The sequence below is a fragment of the Ochotona curzoniae genome, unplaced genomic scaffold (genome assembly GCF_017591425.1).
Source record: "Ochotona curzoniae isolate NIBS_2020 unplaced genomic scaffold, NIBS_Ocur_1.0 contig_2321, whole genome shotgun sequence".
In the NCBI taxonomy this organism is placed as follows: domain Eukaryota; kingdom Metazoa; phylum Chordata; class Mammalia; order Lagomorpha; family Ochotonidae; genus Ochotona; species Ochotona curzoniae.
Genome location: NW_024465421.1, coordinates 22,528,361 through 22,547,705, shown reverse-complemented (window position 1 = coordinate 22,547,705; position 19,345 = coordinate 22,528,361). Strand labels below are relative to the sequence as shown.

General features: G+C 45.5%; 1 protein-coding gene across 1 annotated transcript in view; it reads right to left on the bottom strand.

Moving 5' to 3' along the window:
- ADCY9 (adenylate cyclase 9) overlaps positions 1–17,558 on the bottom strand; it is a 130,887-nt gene extending 113,329 nt beyond the window's left edge. Inside the window, exon 1 of the mRNA XM_040973441.1 lies at positions 17,356–17,558. Within this exon, the coding sequence (XP_040829375.1) occupies positions 17,356–17,385 (30 nt within the window). The 5' untranslated portion in view covers positions 17,386–17,558. The remainder of the gene's footprint in view (positions 1–17,355) is intronic.
- Positions 17,559–19,345: the final 1,787 nt, after the last annotated feature.

Below are 19,345 nucleotides of genomic sequence, written 5' to 3'. Positions count from 1 at the left end.
AGCTGGACTTCCTCCTGATTCGTTATCAGCAGCAGCTGGAAAGGACCTGTGAGCCTACAGTCACAGTGACATTTGCAAGCCTTGCGGTTACACCAGAGACCAGCCTGGGACAGTGACCGTAAGAGTGATTTGCTCACAGGATGGAGAGATGGCAGAGGAGGTCAGACACCAACAACAGGTGATGCTGGCTACCACCTATACGCTCTCACTATCTGCTCCTGATGGGTAGGGCGGTGGCCAAGGGCAGAGATGAGAACACACCTCAAGGACCTGCAAGTTACAACAGTGCTGTGAGTCAGGCCCAGGGAGGTACGCAGAGTCTTGCAGATTCTGAAAGAGGCAGCAGAGCTGTGTAAGTGGCTGAAGCAGCAGGCATGCTGTACTGGGACTGCCTGGCCTCAAACTGCAGCTCTGTAGCTCTCCGTGCCACCTCTGGGAAGTCACTCAAATTTAGCTCTCTGTAAACTGAGCACCAACAGATGGGGCTGTTAGGATGGCTCCATCAAAGCACTCAGAGAAAGTCCACATTCATATTAACACAGTACCTATTGTGTAATGAGTGCTCAACTAAGTCCTCCCCCCCTTACTAAAGCATCAAGGAAGGTGTGATGGCTATTTTTATGTGTCAGCTTGGCAGGCTATGGTACATCAGTCTAGATGCTTCTGTGAGGACATTTATAGATATGTTTAACACCTGACCAGTCAACTTTGGGTTAAGGAGACCAACTTATGTCATGTGAATGGGCCTCTCCAATCAGTGCAAGACCTTAACAGATAAGGCGGTAAGAGCAGGTATTAAGGCCCCCAACTGGGGGTCCAGTGTGTTGGCTAATTGGCTAAATCCTCACCTTGTAAGCACCAGGATCCCATATGGGCACTGGCTGCTTCACCTCCCATGTAGCTCCCTGCTTGTGGCCTGGGAAAGCAGTGTATGGCAGTATATAAGCCTTGGGACCCTGCACCCATGTAAGAGAATGGAAGAAGCTTCTGGATCCTGGCTTCAGATCGGGTCAGCTCCAATCGTTGCAGCCACTTGGAGAGTGAAATAGCTGATGGAAAATCTCACTCTGTATCTCCTTCTCTCTGTAAATCTGCCTTTCCAATAAAAATAAATAAAATTGTAGACAAAAAAAAGACCCCCAACTGGGATGCTTGCATCCCATGAAAGGGCCTAGTTCCGAGTCTCCGGTCTCTTCCTGATTCTAACTTCCTGTTACTTGCACACTCTGGGAGGCAGCTGTTGAAAGCTCAAACAATCATGTCTACACCACCCCAGTTGGGCCTGGCCTGACCCAGCAGCCCCTGCCGTTACAAGCTTTGGGAAACTCTATGACTCTTCTCTGCTTCCCTGTCTCTTTCTCCCTTTCAAATTAGTTAAATATTTAATTCATTAAAAAAAAAAAACAGCTGAAGGTGCCTAAGGAAGAGATTCTGCCTCTATACTGTTTAAAAAAAAAAAAAAAGTTTTTTTCACCCACTTAAAGGCAGATTAACAGAGAGAAAGAGAATCTTCCATCCACTAATTCACTCTCCAAGTAATCACAATGGCAAAGACTGTGCAAGCTCAAAGCCAGGAGCCAGGAACTCCATCCAGGTCTCCTACATAAGTGGCAATGGCTCAAGCTTAAGCTTCATCCACTGCCTTCCAGGTATATTAGTTGGAAGTGGGGTCAGAAGTCGAGCAGTAAGGACACAAGCTGGCATTCCAACATGGTACCCTAAGCCTCAGCTTAAGTGGCTCAGTCACAAGGCCTGCCCCTCCAGGATACAGCATTTCACTTCCCTGGTTCTCCAATCTGCCAGGCTGCCCCATGGATTCTAGACTTTCCAGGCCTCACAATGACATGTGCCAGTTCTTTAAAACTAACATGGATATATAGATAATATATACACAAGATGGACCAGGGATAGATGGATGACTTGCCTATTTATTAACACATCCTGTTGGTTCTCTTTCTCTAGAGAACTCTAGAAACAGTAGGATCGTGTCCAGAAGTCACAAGGACAAATGTCCCAGACAGAGTCCAAGGGCAGGGGCTGTGCCACAGAGGATGTACAGACCAATACAGCACACAGCACAAGAGGAAATATCAGGAAATTGAGCAATTGACTTGAGCCACTCTGAAGACTCAGAAGCCATTTGGAAATCATTAAGATTTGTGAGGCAGAAAGCAGGTGCCCGGAGTCATCCTTGTGAAAGAGCAAATCATGCAGAGTCCCTAAACTGCACCTGTTTCTGAAGTGGAGCCAGTTGGTTGCTTTGGCCAAAGGAGAAATCTCCTATCTCTTGACCAGGACAAAGCACCATATGCTCAGAGAAGCCGATGCATCCCTGCCTGATGTCACCACGGCTCAAAATCATGAGACACAAGAACCTGAAGTGAGGGGTGGGGGAGCACGGGATGGCCCTCGGGAGGAGCGGGCCTGTCTCGGGAGGAGGTTCTGTCGGAATCTGGATGTGGCTATCCTGCACAGGGATCTGGAACATGCTGTGCTACAAAATAAATCCCTGCTCTATTTCTGAGGCTGTTGATCCTGTGGGCACTGTTGTCAAGAGGGCAGTAGCCTGCACACAGAAAGTTTTGAGAAGGCCTGCCAGGAGTCCTGCTCGAAGTCCTGGGCCAAACAGATATCACCCCATAGAAGTTCCCAGAACTGACCTTGGTTGGTAAAACTGGCTCACACAGGGCGGCTGAACAGACATCACTGGCCAATTCCCATGAAGAAACAAATGACCAGGACTTCCTTGCTGGTGACAAGGGGTTTCTTTCTTCTTCAACACAAAGAGCAAAGGTTATGCCTGCCCTTTCTAAATGGCTGGCTGCGATAATATCATATATTTGCACTTGTTCTTGCTTCTAATTATATGTCAAGATAGGACCAAGACAGAAGTCATCAACCTGGAATGTCAGGGCCAGCATTCCACTTCTGGCAGATTGGAGGCTTAGCTATACTGCAAATTCCTTCTGCTCTAAAACATCTAAGAAAGAAAAAGAAAAAAAAAAACCTTACTTTTTCATTATAGCAAAATCTACATGATATTTATCATTGCAACTAATTTTAAGTTGTACAATCCAGTGGCAGTAAGAACTTTCACATTGCTATGGAATCATCAATGTCTTCCCTTTCCAGAACTCTTTCAGCTTCCCATTCACTGTTGACGCTCCGACTCCTCCCGTTCTTCAACTCCTGGGCACTACGAGGCCACTTCCTGTCTCTACGAGTCTGGCTACTCCAGGAACCTTGTGTAAGTGATCACACAGTGCTCCTCCTTTTTGTGTGTGTCTGGCTTACTTTAGTTAGCACAAGGTCTCCAATGTTTCCACACTGTAGCATTTGTCAGAATTATATCCCCTTGAAGGCTGAATATTATTTCGACTGTATCTATAAAGGGGAGTCTTCAAAAAATTCTTGGAAAATGTGTTTTGTGGAAAAAAATATTCACAGACAATTTTTTTTTTGCACTGATGTAAGTTCATCTTTTAATTCCATTTCCCACAAACTCTGCAGTATCCTTATATACAGCTGCTATGCTTCATTCATCAAGGATGACCTTGGGTTATTTGAATAATGCTGTTACGAACACAGGTATACAAATAACTGTTTCAAGTCTCTGCTTTTTGAGCCCAGTGTGATGGCCTAGTGGCTAAGGTCTTCACCCTGCACACACCAGGATCCCATTTGAGAGCCGGATCTAATCCTGGCAGCCCTGCTTCCCATCAAGTCTCTGCTTTTCCTTGATTTGGTTTTGGTAAGTGATATTTTTTGTTAAGTGATTCCTTTCTACAAATACATTATTTTTTTCTGATTCTGAAAGTTTTTTATCCAAAGTTTTCATAGTCTCTTTTATTCAGTATAATCTCTTCTGCATTTATGGTTATGTCCCCCCTTTCCTTTGGATCTTCATGTTACTTATTTCCGTCTTGTTTGTTTCTTTGTTCTAGATCACCTTGGCAGAAGTTTAACAGTTGCCTGATTCTTCCAGACTGCTAGCCGTGTCAGGTCTGTTCTGGTGATCATGTCAGGAAAGCAGGTACCTCAGACCTTGTTACTCCTTCAGTGTTTCAGAGGAAGGAAAAGCCGCTCTGCAAGGTCAAAGGTTACCCTTTGGCATAAGATAACTTCAGGAGCTCCAGCCAGGGCTTGCTCACATCCACAGTTAGAATATCAGTTAGTGGCACAGCTGCTCCACTTCCAAGCCAGCCTTTTGCTGGTGCGTCCTGTGAAGGCAGAAGACGGCGCCTCCATTGTTTGGGTCCCTGCCTCCCACAGGCAATATCTAGACAGAGTTACAGGCTCTTTAGTTTGGCCTCCCCCTGACTGTCGTAGACATCTGGGGAGCAAACAGCTGAAAAATCTCTTTCCGTTACTCTGCTTTTTAAGTAGATGAAAATAAATGAATATTTTAAAAATTAAGCTCTGTTTGGAGCTCTGGAAATAGCCTAATTGTTAAGGTTGACCTTCTAGGGTGAATTCAACAAATATGTCTCTAGTTCTATATAAGCTCTGGGCTTGGGTTTGCCAGAGATGCAAAGTTTGTTTCACATTAGTAAACCTATTAGTGTTATTAATCACATTAAAATTTTTAAAATTTATTTATTTGAAAGACAGATAATACAGAGAGAAGGAAATTTAGAGGGAGAGTCTTCCATCTGCTAGTTTACTCCTCGAACAGCCGCAATGGTTAGAGCTGAACTAACCTGAAGCAAGGAGTCTCTCTAGGCCTCCCACGTGGGTGCAGAGTCCCAATGATTTGGCCCATCCTCCGCTGTTTCCCCAGGCTATAAGCAGAGAACTGAACTGGAAAGAAGCAGCCAGGATATGAACTGGCACCCATAAGGGATGCCGGCACCAAAGGGCAGAGGATTAATGTGCTATACCACTGCTCAGGCCCCACAATATTAACATATTAAAGGAAAAAACATTTGATGATCTCAACTGACAGATGCAGAAAATTCAGCATCCATTGACTTTATTTTTAGATGTTCAACAAACTAGAAATAGTTTAATATAAAGAAACTACAAAGCCTTATGTGAATATGCCTAACACATGACAGTAAAGTGTGAAAAGCAGTCCCTTCAGCATCAGGAACAAGGATAACAGCTTTCGTCATTTCTGTTCAATATTATTCAGGAGGTTGCAGCCCGTGTAATAACATAATGGGGGGTTGAGTTTGAGATGGAAGAGGAAGAGACAAAGTTGTTCACTCAGAAATCTGTATTAACCACCAACCATGTGCCAAGACTTTGTTCTAGACATGGGTGATGTAGCAGTTATTTTAACTCATTTAATATCACAGACCTGGGTAAATTGCAAAGTAAAAAGTCTACAAAGTATTGAGCTCAATGTTCCGGTTCCAGGTTAAGGGGCCACGTCTAGTGGTGGCTTCCTCTCTGGCAGAGTCCCAGCACGCCCCACGTAGTAAGAGACAGTAAAGGAAGGAGAAGCTCAATAAAAACAACTGTTACAGCAGATCACTCTCCAGGTAACTCATTAACCTATTAACACATCAATCCATGCACAGATTAATGATTCATTTGGGCAGAGTCCCAAACACCTCTGACAGGTCCTACCTGATGCCACCTCTTACTATCTCCTAGCAGGAAAAAAAAAAAACTGAATATCATGTGGTTAGGATGCTATGCACATTGCAAAGCTATCAAGGAAACAAGGGACCCACGAGAGGGAGGAAGTCACAAAGTGGAATATCCAGCAGGACATAAAGATGTTGGAGATGTGGCCTGTGATGCTGATATGCCACAGGAGTGCCAGTTCGTGGTCCTGGCTGCTGCACTTCTGACCCAGCTCCCTGCTGATGGTCTGGGAAAAACAGCAGAAGATGACTCAAGTGTTTGGGCCACACAGGGAGACCTGGAGGGGGCTTCAGCCTCCTGACTGCCCCAGCTCCAGGAGAGAGAAGCTCTCTTTTTCTGTAATTCTGACTTTAAAATAAATAAACACAGTTTTGTTTTTAACAACAACAACAAATAATTATGTTGGAAATAGTTTACTCATTGAGTGCTCTGCATAGGTGTTCTTCTGTGTTAAATGTCCACTCAGAAACAGGAGTTTTAAAAAGCTGACATACTATGAAAATATGTACATTTACTTTCATATGAATTGTGTATTTCACATATTTTAAAATTGGAAAAAGAAAACAGCGACTACCAGAGCTTGTAAGTTGATCCCCCTAATTTTACAAAGGAAGAAATGGGCCCAAGGTCATCCACCCAGACAATAGCCAAGCTAGTGCCAGGAACACCTAACTCCTATGTCTCAATTCATTGGATCCCATCATCTTTCGCTGAGTTAGAAAAATTAAATAAATTAAGAGTGACAAGCAGGCAATCGTGCATGCCGAAGAAGTGAGGGTGGGTACATGCCAATGTCTGCAATCCTGAATGTCTGAACCCACGACTCTCACAGAGCTGAACCAAGTGCTCTTCCCCAGTCCAGCTTTTGCTTTCACACAGGCTCTGCCTCCTGCCACTGCCCAGAGGGATGCAGGGGACAACACTTTCAACACGGGCAGCCTGTCACCCTGCAGTGCCTCGCCCAACTTGCCTAGCACACAGCACAGGGTTTGCCAAGTCTTCGCATTGTTGGTTGAAGGATGGAAAGCTGATTGCAGCCTGCACACATCCACCCATGACAGTGGGTGGCTACGAATATCTAAATACTACTCCCTCAAGACATACTCCGCTGTGACCTGACAGCCACCTCGCATCCCTGTGATCTCCCCCCTGGGCCAGCCCTTTGATTTGCATTGATCAAAAGCTGCTGGGGACTCAGCAGGCAGCCTGCCTGCTCTTGTCACAGCCAGGGTTGTCCACATTTCAGACCCTATATGAGGCTTCCTTGATGAAAGCAGGCTTAAATTCAGCCCCTAATTTCCAATACTGCTTTGATAATGGTCTATTTTAAAACATCATTTGGAGTCATGGAATAACCACAGACGATAAGATTTTATTTTTAATTGCTTATCTGAATGCGGTGTCAGAATTTGATATTTAATTCATTATGCCATGATGTGCAGATCATTCAATAAATATTTAGTATTGCTATGATCTTAGTGTTTGTTAAGCTCCATATCTGGAGACCCTAACCACCACACCATTAGAACATAGAGGCCTCGCAATTGGGATTAGGGTCCTTATAAAAAAAGGACCCTGAAATGCCTCACCTCCTCTACTACACGATGATGTAGCGAGAAGATACTGTCTCCACTCCAGGAAGCAGGCCCTCACCGGACACAGCATCAGCCTCTCCAGCTGTGAGAAGTAAGCTGTGCTGCTGCTCCCTTCTATGGCGGTTGCCCTGGGAGCCCCAGCGGACTAAGGTGAGGAAGGCTGGTGGTCGCTACTTTGATCATGAAATCATCCTGCTCAGCTGCGATTATTAACATTTTCTAACTGAACATGGCGCCCCAAAGTCATACTTTTATTTTTAAATTCACATGTTTATATCCTCTGAGCATACCTAGTGACTGTATTTGGGGCCTTCCTCGTCCCTGCTATAAATAATTACAGATTCCTCCGAAAGATTCCCACGATCCAGGCACTGAGTCAAAGCTCAGATCCACATTCGTCCGACGCACACAAGCTCAGAGAAAACAAACCGGCAAGCCAGCTTTATTTCATTCTATTAAGGCCAAAAGAAAACTCACTTAGAGATGGGTTTTATTTTCTTCCTTTTCCTTTCCTTTTGCCATTTGATCAGTCAGGGCTATCAGGAAACATCCAGTCCTCTGAGTTACCTGATTCCAAGGACAGAAAGATAACAGCTGAGATAAAAGCCAATTTTTCTGTCTGGAAAATTCCCCTTTAAGCAGCAGATACCTGACTGAACACAGTGCGCAAAAATGGAAGGTTCCCCAGGCTACCTCTGCTGGCAAGCCTCAGTCCAAATTGGGGTGAGCTCATCACCCCCATATTCCCAGATACACCATCCCACCCCACCAGGAAGCAGAGGCAACCCACAGAGCCTCTGGAAAAGCAAGGGTCCTCCCCTCCTGAGTAACAAGGGAAGACTTGGCTGAGGGAAAGCTCTTCACCCCTTGGCCCTTCTTCTTGCCTAGAACATAAAAAGTGATTCCTGGAGGTATGGCAACATCTTTTTTTCTTTTTTTAAAGATTTATTTATTTTTATTTTATTGGAAAGGCGGATATACAGAGAGGAGGAGAGAAAGAGAGGAAGATCTTCCGTGCGATGATTCACTCCCCAAGTGGCCACAACGGCTGGAGCTGAGCCAATCCAAAGCCAGGAGCCAGGAGCTTCTTCCAGGTCTCCCACATGGGTGCAGGGTCCCAAGGCTTTGGGCTGTCCTCCACTGCTTTCCCAGGCCACAAGTAGGGAGCTGATGGGAAGTGGAGCTGCCGGGACTAGAGCCAGAGCCCATATGGGATCCTGACACATTCAAGGTGAGGACTTTAACCATTATGCTATCGCACCGGGCCCAGTATGGCAGCACCTTACAACCAAGAGATCAAAAGTTTGAGGATGAAGATTTATGTTTGGGGCAGAGGAACAGAGAAACAGAGAAATGCAAAAAGTGTGATTTCCAGAGAGCATGAATGTTCATAACCGCAGCCCCAAAACACCTGTATATGAGCGTTATACAGCATGGGATGAGTCAATCACTGACGCAGTCAAGGACGGCCCAAAGCCTTGGGACCCTGCACCCACATGGGAGACCTGGAGGAAGCTCCTGGCTCCTGGCTTTGGATGGGCTCAGCTCCAGCTGTTTCGATCATTTGGGGAGTGAACCAGCAGATGGAAGATCTTTCTGTCCTCTCTGTAAAAATCTGCCTTTCCAATAAAAATAAATAAATCTTTTTTAAAAAAATAAGTAAACATATGGGCAGGCATTGTAGTGCTGTGGGTTCAGAGCTCTGTATTGAGACCTAGCTATTTTACTTCTGATCTAGCTTTTCACCTGTGTCCTGAACGGCAGCAGGTGATGGCTCGTGCTTGTGCCCCTGCCACTCACATGGGAAATTCAGATGCAGTTTATGGCTTCTGTTTTTGTTCTGGCCCAGCCCTGGCTGTTGTGGGCATTTGGGAAGTGATTTAGCAGATAAAAGATGTCGCTTTCTCTGCCATATTGCTTTCACATTAGATGAAGTAAACATTTTTTAAATAAAAATAAACAAAAAGTAAAAGATTGGTATGCTGAAAACTACAGAACATCACAAACCAAAAAGATTCATGGTTAGGGAATAGGATGGGATGCTAAGGGGTCAAGAACTTCTCTTGGGAGTAATGAGAATGTTTTGGAAATAGCAGCAAATGTTGTACAATTTTGCTCATGTGCTAAGACCTAGCAAATCACACACTTTAAGAGCATGAACTGTAATCTCAGTAAGACAGTAAAGAAGGAACAAGACAAACAGAAACATGAATGACACTGATTAGCTCCTCACGCTTCCGTATGAGTTTAATACATTGAACTCTGATCACTTCTATGGAAATGTCTGCCAGTTATAGCCTGTCAGTTTCACCAGTCAAGCCTCTTCCCTCAGCAGCTTTGCTGAACTAGCTCACAAAGCAAGGAAAAGAAATGGGACCTTTTTGTGTGTCCTTGTCTGGTCATAATCAAAACAGATAAAACCTTCTAGTTGCTTCAGGAGAGGGAGAGACCCTCTCTACACTCCCCACCCCTAATTCTGATGTGGGCTCTGGCTGGATCTAAAAATCAAATCAATACAGCAACAGATTAACAACAAAAGGCACCTAGGCTGAGATTTACTTTCAAATAAGCATCTCACAAGAGTAAAGGCCAAATAAATGACCAAAGCAACATGTCTGTATGTTTTTTAAACAAGAAAACAATAAATTTGTGAAGCAATGACAGGACAAACGGATTATCTGACTAGTGTAGTAAATTTTAGGAATGTCACTAACAGACACACGGGGCAGGGTGTAGAAGCTGTGGAAGATAAGGGTGACTTCAAAGAGCTTGTTCATCCTGGTTCTTTGCAGCACCAATGACCAGGTTCTGGGGATCAAGGCTGTTTTCCTCCCTTGGTGTGGGAAGGATTCCCTCCTGAAAGCATCTTTATGGTTTGCTGCATGCGGGAAAACAAGTCCCAGGGCCCTTTCTAAAGGTACAGTTCCTCCAGGGCGTTCAGCTTCGCAATAATCAACATAACAGCTTGATACCCGACTTCCTTCACTCCTTGCATTTGATTTTTGCTGTCACACCTCTGATTTGTATCTTTGATATCCAGAATGACAAAGTCGTAGCCCTACCTATTGTATTTCGGCCCTAACATACTAAATATTCATTACAAGCTGATAACAATAGAGATCTGAATCTTTCCCACCCCCAAAACATAAGAATGAATAGAGCTGAGATGCCTTGCATTGTTTCTGGCATATAGTAAGTGCTCAATAAAGGACAACTTTTACAATTATTAGTCTCTTACTCTCTTTCCCCACCCTTCCAAGGTCTTGGTATTCTACTTATTCTAAACAGCCTTCCCCAGTCCTGACAGTAACTATAAAATCTAATAAATTGACTCTAGGTTAGGCATCAACAGCGAACAGACTCATATGTCATTGCCACCTCCCCACTATCTGCTCTGAACCAAATCATTCATTTGGGCTCTATTATGTCTAAGTCATTTGTGCTTGACACTCACATAAGTGTGAGAATACAGCATCATTTACTACAAAAACGGTCTTCCTGCCTCTCAAACTAGGTCTCCAGGAAATGGGCCCAGGGAGGACTGTGCTGAGACACTGTGGAGTAACAAAGCAAACTGGGCCACCTGGAAGACCGAACTTCTGACCCCAGACATAGTAGCCAATAAAAGACCCAGTCTGGGCCCGGCGCAATAGGGCAATGCTTAAGGTCCTCGCCTTGAATGTGCCAGGATCCCATAATGGGCACCAGTTCTAATTCCAGCAGCTCCACTTCCCATCCAGCAAGCTCCCTGCTTGTGGCCTTTGAAAGCAGTCGAGGACAGCCCAAAGCCTTGGGACCCTGCACCCAGAAAGAAGTTCCTGGCTCCTGGCTTTGGATCCGTGTAGCACCCTTTGTTGTGGCTGCTTGGGGAGTGAATCATCAGACAGAAGATCTTTCTCTCTCCTCCTCTCTGTACATCTGCCTTTCCAATAAAATAAATAAATCTTAAAAAAAATAATAATCAGTCTTAGGCTTCCAGCCTTGGTGTCCACCCTTGCCAACACCCCAGACCCCACCCAGATCCTCTGCCATAGGCCCTCAGCTCCCTGCTATGCTCTGACAAAGAAGTCGGGCTGAGGAGACCTGGGGTGCCAGACACACCCAGGGTGTTTTTGCTGCTTCCTGGAGCCAAAATGCTCTGGTTGAAAAACAGAGTAGCAAAATCTATAAATAACCAAGGCTTTTTTCCAAACCTTCCCAACTCTACCCCTCCTGCCTTGGGTGTGTGTGCGTGTGTGCACGCACAGAGAGACGCTGTGTAGATACTAAGATGATACAGATCTACAGAAGCAGCTACAAATGCGCCCCAGGTAAACACTGCGCAGGAGTGTTCTAATCCCACCCATTTCCATGATATTAATGAAAAAACCGAGATCCTTTACCTTCATTTGGCCAGTCTCACCAGCCAGGGGACCGAGACGAGCCTAGGAGCTCTGAAGCCATACCATGTGTCCTCCTTCCACCTCACTGTCCCCAGGAACTTCGAGCCTCACTCTGACATGCACCAGGTTTCCTGTCACTTCTCGGACTGTCCAGACACGTCAGGATGTTTCGTCTGTGTCCAGGGCCGGCCCGCATTCCTCACATAGTGCCCATTCTCTTCTGCTTTTAAGAATCCTGCTCGTACAATAGGCTCCAGCTAAGCACCGCCTCCCCGAATACCAGGTGGAAATCAGGGGTTCCTCCTCTTCTCTGTCTCTCTGCCGCCAGAGAACAAGCTTCCCTCGGTTAGTTGGGGGTTCACCACTGGGATCTTCATCCTCGCCCCCAGACCTGAGTGCTGGAATAGCAGCCATGGGACTGGATCCTGAAATCCTTGAACTTGGCTCAGGAGCCTGGACAAAGCAGGCAGCCGTGGAGTCTTGGGTGAATAGACGAACAAGCCCAGCTGGTATATTTGTTTCCTCTCACAATGTTGATTGACAGTATCAGCTTTGAAAAATAACTGATAACACAATTTTTTAAAACTTAGCACACTGATTAGACCATATAATACATAGTTCTATTGTAGTAAAATGTACATGACCGGAAGCGTACGTTAACCATTATTTGCACACTCACACATTGTTGCATAAACATCATCACCACCTATTTCCAGAACGTTTCGTCTTCCCAAGCTGAAAGCCTGTCCCCATTAGACACTAGTCCCCTATCCCAGGAGTTCCTGGCAGCTACTATTCTACTTTCTGTCTCCCTGAATTTGACTCCTGAGGAGTTCACTTAGATGGAATGACGCATTCTTTGTTCTTTTTGTGCCTGGCCCATTTTATTCAACATGGTGTCCTCAAGGTTCCTTGCTGTTGCAATACATGTCAGATTTTTAATATACACTCACTGGGTCACCACAAATATTGGTAATTCCTGTGTAGGCACAACCCACACTCACTATTTCAACTAAAAGCAGGTAAGTAACAGTCCTTTCCAAGGTGGAAGTCAGTTTGTTTCCTTTTTAAAGGGTCCCATGCACTTCTGGACAAGACACAGTCAAAGTACCTGGTCTGTTTGGCCATCCTCCCCACACCTGAAACAGCCTTCTGTCCTTAAGTTTATACACTTAGACTATGTCTCCAGATAAGCCTCTTAGTTCCTGAAGAAAACTTTGAAAATGGAAATAACTAATGTGAGAGATTTTGGGCCACATCAAAGTACTGAGTAAACAAGTAACAAGTCGCATCTGGTGTCCACTCCTCAGGTCATCCTCTGGATCAGCAGAACATGGGCCGCTTTCCTCTGTCCAGAAGTTCTAAAAGGCACCATGAGTTGAATCAATAAAACTGCTCCTTTGACACCCATCTCTGCCAGTGCACCTGCTGGACAGTTGCCAAGAAGGCCTTGCTTGATGGAATGAAGAGTAAAGTTCACTGGAAGGGGTAGAAAGCAGTGAGGAGTGTAGTTTTCATTGAACTTCCTCTTAACAACAAATACCACAGTAGGCTCTTACACCTACGGTATCTCGCTGGAAAATCTCTACAACCAAGTATAAGAGATAACAGAACCTTGTGTTTATGGATGCAAAGACAGAGAGGCTCAGCTGGATGAGTAAGCTACCACAACAACAGCTTCTTGGTTGTGGGAATTGGCAAACAAACCTTAGCTCATGCAACTTCAAGGTTCTTCTCTTTGTTTCATGATGCTTCTTCTTCCATAAAGCATAGTGATGTACTCCTCCTGTGTAGTCCCATGCACTGCTCTTGAGACTGCTTAGGACTCCAGACATGCATCTTGGGAAGCTACATCAACAATGGGACCTCAGGGGGGTGAACCAGTGGATGGAAGACCTCTCTTTATTTCTCCCTCTCTTACTCTGCCTTTCAAATAAACAAATAAATCTTAAAAAAAAAATCAGAGGGAAAGGGTGAATTTCTCCAACCTACAAAAGAGCATGAAGTGGGGTGATGCTCCCTCCAGAGAAGGTCCTCTGGAAAAGATAAGTCTTCTCTGAGATTTGAGATGAGAATGCAGCAAATGCCTGCCTCATCAACAGCTTGAGCCTGGGCAGAGCTGCAGACTGAAAAGAAGGATGCTCACGCAGTCTTTCTAATTAATGATGGCTGAGTCACAAGAAAGAAAAGTTGGCTCCAAGCGAATGCCAAGAGAAGGATGCTCTCCTGGAAGTGCTTGAGTAGGCGTCTCTTCCAGCCTGCACACTCCGCTTTCTCCAACTCTGATTACCCCCATTCCTGGCATTTTCTTATAGATAGAGGTGGTGAAGATGAGGGAAGAAGCTTAGCCAACTGGTTTGGGAGAACTTGCTTTGACCCAATAAAAAAGTTAGCGAGCATGTTGTTGGGGAAGGCCTTTCTGCTCAGTAGATGGATTATGACTGCTCTCGTACACCAGCTAAAATTCACCTGCAGGGGCAAAGGCAAGTCTTTGGCTTAAAATATCTTTTCATGTTGGCATCACGGCTCCTGATACCTCCCCTTTAAAAGTTTCTTTCTCTGGCTTTCCTTCCCCAGGAGAACTTCTCTGGGGAAGACAGCACAAATTTATTTTTTTTAAAGATTTATTTTATCTAAAAGGCAGAATTATAGAGATAAGGAGAGATGAGAGACGGGGAGAGAGAGAGAGAGAAATCTTTCATCTATTCTCCAAATGGCCACAAGGGCTGGAGCTGGGCCACTCTGAAGCTAGGAACCTGGAGCTTCTTCTAGGTATCCCACGGACTTGGGCCATCCTCCATTGCTTTCTCAGGTCATTAGTAGGGAGCTGGATTGGAAGTAGAGCAGCAGGGTCACAAACAAGTGTCCATATGGGATGCCAGTGCTATAAGCAAGAGGATTAATCTGATAAGCCATGGCACCAGCTCCAAGCATTAATTGACTCATAGTAAACTTTTAGAAACACAATCAAAAGGAGGTCTCAGGCAGCCCAATTCAACAATCTCTAGGGCCCAGCGCGGTGGCACAGTGGTTAAGGTCCTCGCCTTGCACGCCCGGGATCCCATATGGGCGCTGGTTCTATCCCAGCTCCCTGCCTGTGGCCCGGGAAAGCAGTTGAGGACGGCCCAAGGCTTTGGGACCCTGCACCCGCGTGGGAGACCCAGAAGAGGCTCCTGGCTTCGGATCGGCATAGCATCGGCCATTGTGCTCACTTGGGGAGTGAATCATCGGATAGAAGATCTTCCTCTCTGTCTCTCCTCTCTGTATATCCGCCTTTCCAATAAAAAAAAATAATAATAAAAATAAATCTTGGGCCCGGCGTGGTGGCGCAAGTGGTTAAAGGTCCTCCTCTTGCATGCCCGGGATGCCATATGGGCACTGGTTCTATCCCGGCAGCCCCACTTCCCTTCCAGCTCCCTGCCTGTGGCCCGGGAAAGCAGTCGAGGACGGCCCAAAGCTTTGGGAACCTGCACCCGCGTGGGAGACCCAGAAGAGGCTCCTGGCTTCGGATCGGCATGGTATCGGCCCGTTGTGCTCACTTGGGGAGTGAATCATCAGACGGAAGATTCTCCTCTCTGTATATCCGCCTTTCCAATGAAAAAATAATAAAAATAAATCTTAAAAAAAAAAAAAACAATCTCTAATAGCATTTGCCTCCATGTCCTAGGGGCACAGAAGTCAACCCACAGAGGGGTTTGCTTGTTCATTGAGAGAGCCTCATTTTTCACTCAGTGACTTGACTGTAAACCAGGCAGCAGAAGCACCATGGCTGCTGCAGCAATTGGAGCAGTGACCCAAGACTTTGCCATTGGGTAAAAGACAATACACAAACCAAGCAGTATGTGCACAAGTCCCCACCCCCAATACACACCACACCCGTGTCTTTCACTCAGGATGAGTGTAGAAAATAGATGTTCTCAGATCTCAGTGATTGGAGCACTGTGACTCAGGAGTGACGTGTAGCAGGCAGAAGGGATGAGTGACATTTCCTGCTTCTCGTGATGCTTGCTTCTGTGGGTTAGTGACTTGTTGGCTAGCTGTCAAGGTACTAGAATGAATAAACAAATGTGTACACGGTGCTTTTATAATAAAGCTGGTTGTGACTTGATCCATGTGTTTAACAAGGTGTGCTGTTAAGCCTGACCATATAGCACTGAGCTGAAATATGGGCTTTTTCAAGGGTGGAGATGCAAATCTGAACCACAGCTTAACTAGAATTTCCTTAAACAAATAAACAAAACCTGGCAGCTATAGAATACACTATGTGTACTTATAGTAGGTAAAACAGGTATTAGACATATACGTGTGTGTATAAATATATGTGCATGTGGTGTGTGTCAATATTTTTAAATTACATGTTTCACTTCAAAAACAGAAATCACAACCAGGCAAGAGCCATCCCTTGGTTTTCCAGCTTCTATAAAGTTAACCCAAACCCAAAGTGTTTTTCCTACAGTTCTCTCCCCTCCCTGTATGGCCCTAGAAACGCACATGCTACTTGTAGGCAGTCACCTGGGAGTCCCAGCTCCCTCGAGTCTCCTTGTGGCTGCTTTCAGGATTGCTCTCTCTGTTCAGAAAGCCTCAGATAGGCCTGCTCCAGATGATCAAGAAACCTCTGTGTGTGTGTGATAAGGCAGAGTTCCCCTTCTTACACACACACACAGAAACAAAAGCCTCCAATCTGAGGGGACACAACAGAATCAAGAGAAGACACAAGTGTTAGCTGGTACTCCTGGTCTGAGACGCAGCAAGTCCCTCAGGTTAATTCATGAAAATAATGGGACAGCCCTGTTAGGAGCTGATGGAAACAAAGAACAGAGGAATTTTAGTCATAAGACCAGCCCTCAAAGGGGCCTTGGGAAAGTCCAACACCTGAGCCATGTGGGAGAAGCAGAAATATGCCAGCTGAGGGAGGTCTCCAAGGCACTGGAATCGGAAGACCACTGGCATCCAAGGCAAGTCTGACAGCAGACCAACCTGGATAGCAGGCATTCATGACTCAGGCCCCAGTGGTCTGCCATCAACACCATGAGGCTCCATTTTCATGCTATGCCTCTGCTAATCCATCTCTCTGTTCCTCCTGCCCCACCCAGTATGTGACTGACGACACTTAGCAGCCCCATAGGTCAGGACTCCACACACACATCCCTACAGAGATCTCTGGCTAGTGTTGCTCAGGGACCAGCCTGAGGAGGGATGTCCAGAAATGAAAGTAGCATAGTTTTTCTTCGGAGATCATCAGTACAACTTGGGACTGACCTGTGTGGGACTGAGAAGGTGTACATCTCAATGGTTCAACAAAACAAGAAAACACAGGTGCCTTGGCTACCACTTCCCCAGGGCATCAAATGGCTTCTGCTACTAAGAGTTGGGCTTGGGAGGCGTGATCCTGCTGGTGGTCACTGGGGTTCCAGAAAAGGCTCTAACCCCAAAGGGACTTTCTGGCTCCTAGCTTCAGCCTGGTCTATTGTGGCCATCTGGGGAACAAACCAAGAGATGGAAGATCTTTCTATCCTTTGGTATCATTCTGTCTTTGAAAATAATAAATCATCTTAAAAAATAATAGAGTGAAGGAGGGAATCAGGATGGCAAGGAGAGAGGGTGGAAGAAAATGAAAATACGTTCCAAGAGGCAAGTGCTCCTTGTTTTAGCCACAGCCATTGTTGCTCATCTGAAGAATGCAAAGCCACTCAAGTCAAAGCTACTAGTAACTGTGATGAACCACGGCAGACTGCTCTTGGAGACCAAGCCATGCTTAGGACTACCCCACAGCCCTCCAATACCTGAGCATGCTCCCCGTCAAGTCTTGTCATCTGTAGCAGGGTCAATCCTCAAGTTTTGTGATCCTACTTGCTGAAGAAGAGTTCTACCAGAATGTGGTCTGTCAACTCTGGCTTCCCTCATCCCTGCACAGCCCCTCTGAGATGATGAGAGCTTTCACTTATCAAGCAACTTGCCAACATCAAGTTTTCCTCCAGAGTAGACTCCTCTGCTGCAAAAAAGAAGAAATAGCTGGTTAGCCTGGCAGTTCTGCCTTTCAAAGTAAATCAGTAAACTGACATCTGAATTCAGACTTAAAAAATAAATTGTGGGGCAGCTCCATTTCCAATCCAGCTCCCTTTTAATGACCTGGGAAAGCAGTGGAGAACGGTACAAGTTTTGGGGCAGTTGATCCATGGGAGGCTCCTGGCTCTTGGTTTCATATCATCTCAGCTCAAGCCATTGAAGCCATCTGGGAAAAGAACAAGAGGATGGACTCTCCTCACCGCCCCCCCCCCCTTCTCTGACTCTGCCTTTCAAATAAGAAACAAAAGAAAAAGAAAAGGAAAAATTGTTTTGGAACTGGTGGTACAGTGAAATGAGATAACCCATTGCCCGCAGTGACAGCATCCCATATGTGCACCAGTTTTAAATCCTAGCTGTTCCATTTCCAATCCAGCTCCCTGCTGGTGTGTCTGAGAAAGTCTACAAAGGTGATGTAAATGCGTGGGTTCCTGTGCCTATGTGGAAAATCTCGCTCCAGACTTTGGGTGGTGACATAACAGCACGACAGGAGGGATCTCCAAGGGAAGCACAGAGCTGAGCACCTCAAAGCCTTTTCCTTCTGAGCGACATCTTGCCTGGGATTTACCTCTCTGGTTGCTAGCACTGCTACCTTCAGGAGCTCAGTGTGTGAGCTGCTCACTTCTTTTGCCCTGAGTCGAGAGGCACTCAAACCTTCCCATTGTTACATTCATGAATAAAATACAAAGAAAGAGATTTCCACCCTGGGAATGGCTGGTTCCTGAGCTGAACCATTCCTAGATGTTTGCTATCCGAAATGATGGTGAATTATCTCACTGCATGCAGCAGAGAGCCCATCTTCACAAATACAGCATTGCATGGGGCTGGAAACGGGATGTGTTAGATCGCAACGATGAAAAAAATCTGAAGATTAAAAAGGAAAGGAAGGGAAAAAAGGGTGAGATGAAGGAAGAAAGAAAGGAAATGAAGATGAAGTTGGAGAGAAAGGAGGCATCTCTTTTGGTATAAGAGTGAATATAGGCCTAACCCTCCAAAACTACGGAGAATCTGCCAGACTCCCGACTTTAGAGAGTAAGATTAGGGCCATGGCAGAGCGACATCTCATAAGATCAAGAACAGGGTAGCCCTTTGTGCTTCAGATATGCAATCCCTTTAAACCTCTGACCTTGTCCTTGATGAAAATCTGGGCCAGGAACTCTGTGTGGGCAGAGAAGAAGCACACAAAGAATCATGATACTATGGAGAGATCTGGAAAATTATTCTTTTTTGTTTTGTGTTTTTGTTTTAAAGATTTAGTTATTTTTATTGGAAAGTCAGGTTTACAGAAAGGAGAGACAGAAAGATCCTTTGTCCGCTGATTCACTTCCCAAGTGGTCACAACGGCCAGTGCTGTGCTGATCCAAAGCCAGGAGCCTCTTCCGGGTCTCCACTTGGGTGCAGGGTCCCAAGGCTTTGGGCCATCCTCTACTGCTTTCCCAGGCCACAAGCAGGGAACTGGAAGGGAAATGGAGCAGCTGGGATATGAACCAGTACCCATATGGGATCCTGGTACATGAAAGGCAAAGATTAGCCACTAGACTACTGCACCAGGCCCATGACTAGTTTCTAAATTGTTACTACTGAAACACTAAGACTCCAAAGCCTGAGAAGCAGTATTTTTTTTCCTCCTGAAGCCATCAGGAATAAATAAAAGGAACTCACTGTACTTAGTAAATCTGCGTTGGTGTGGGCCCACACTCAGCAGAACAT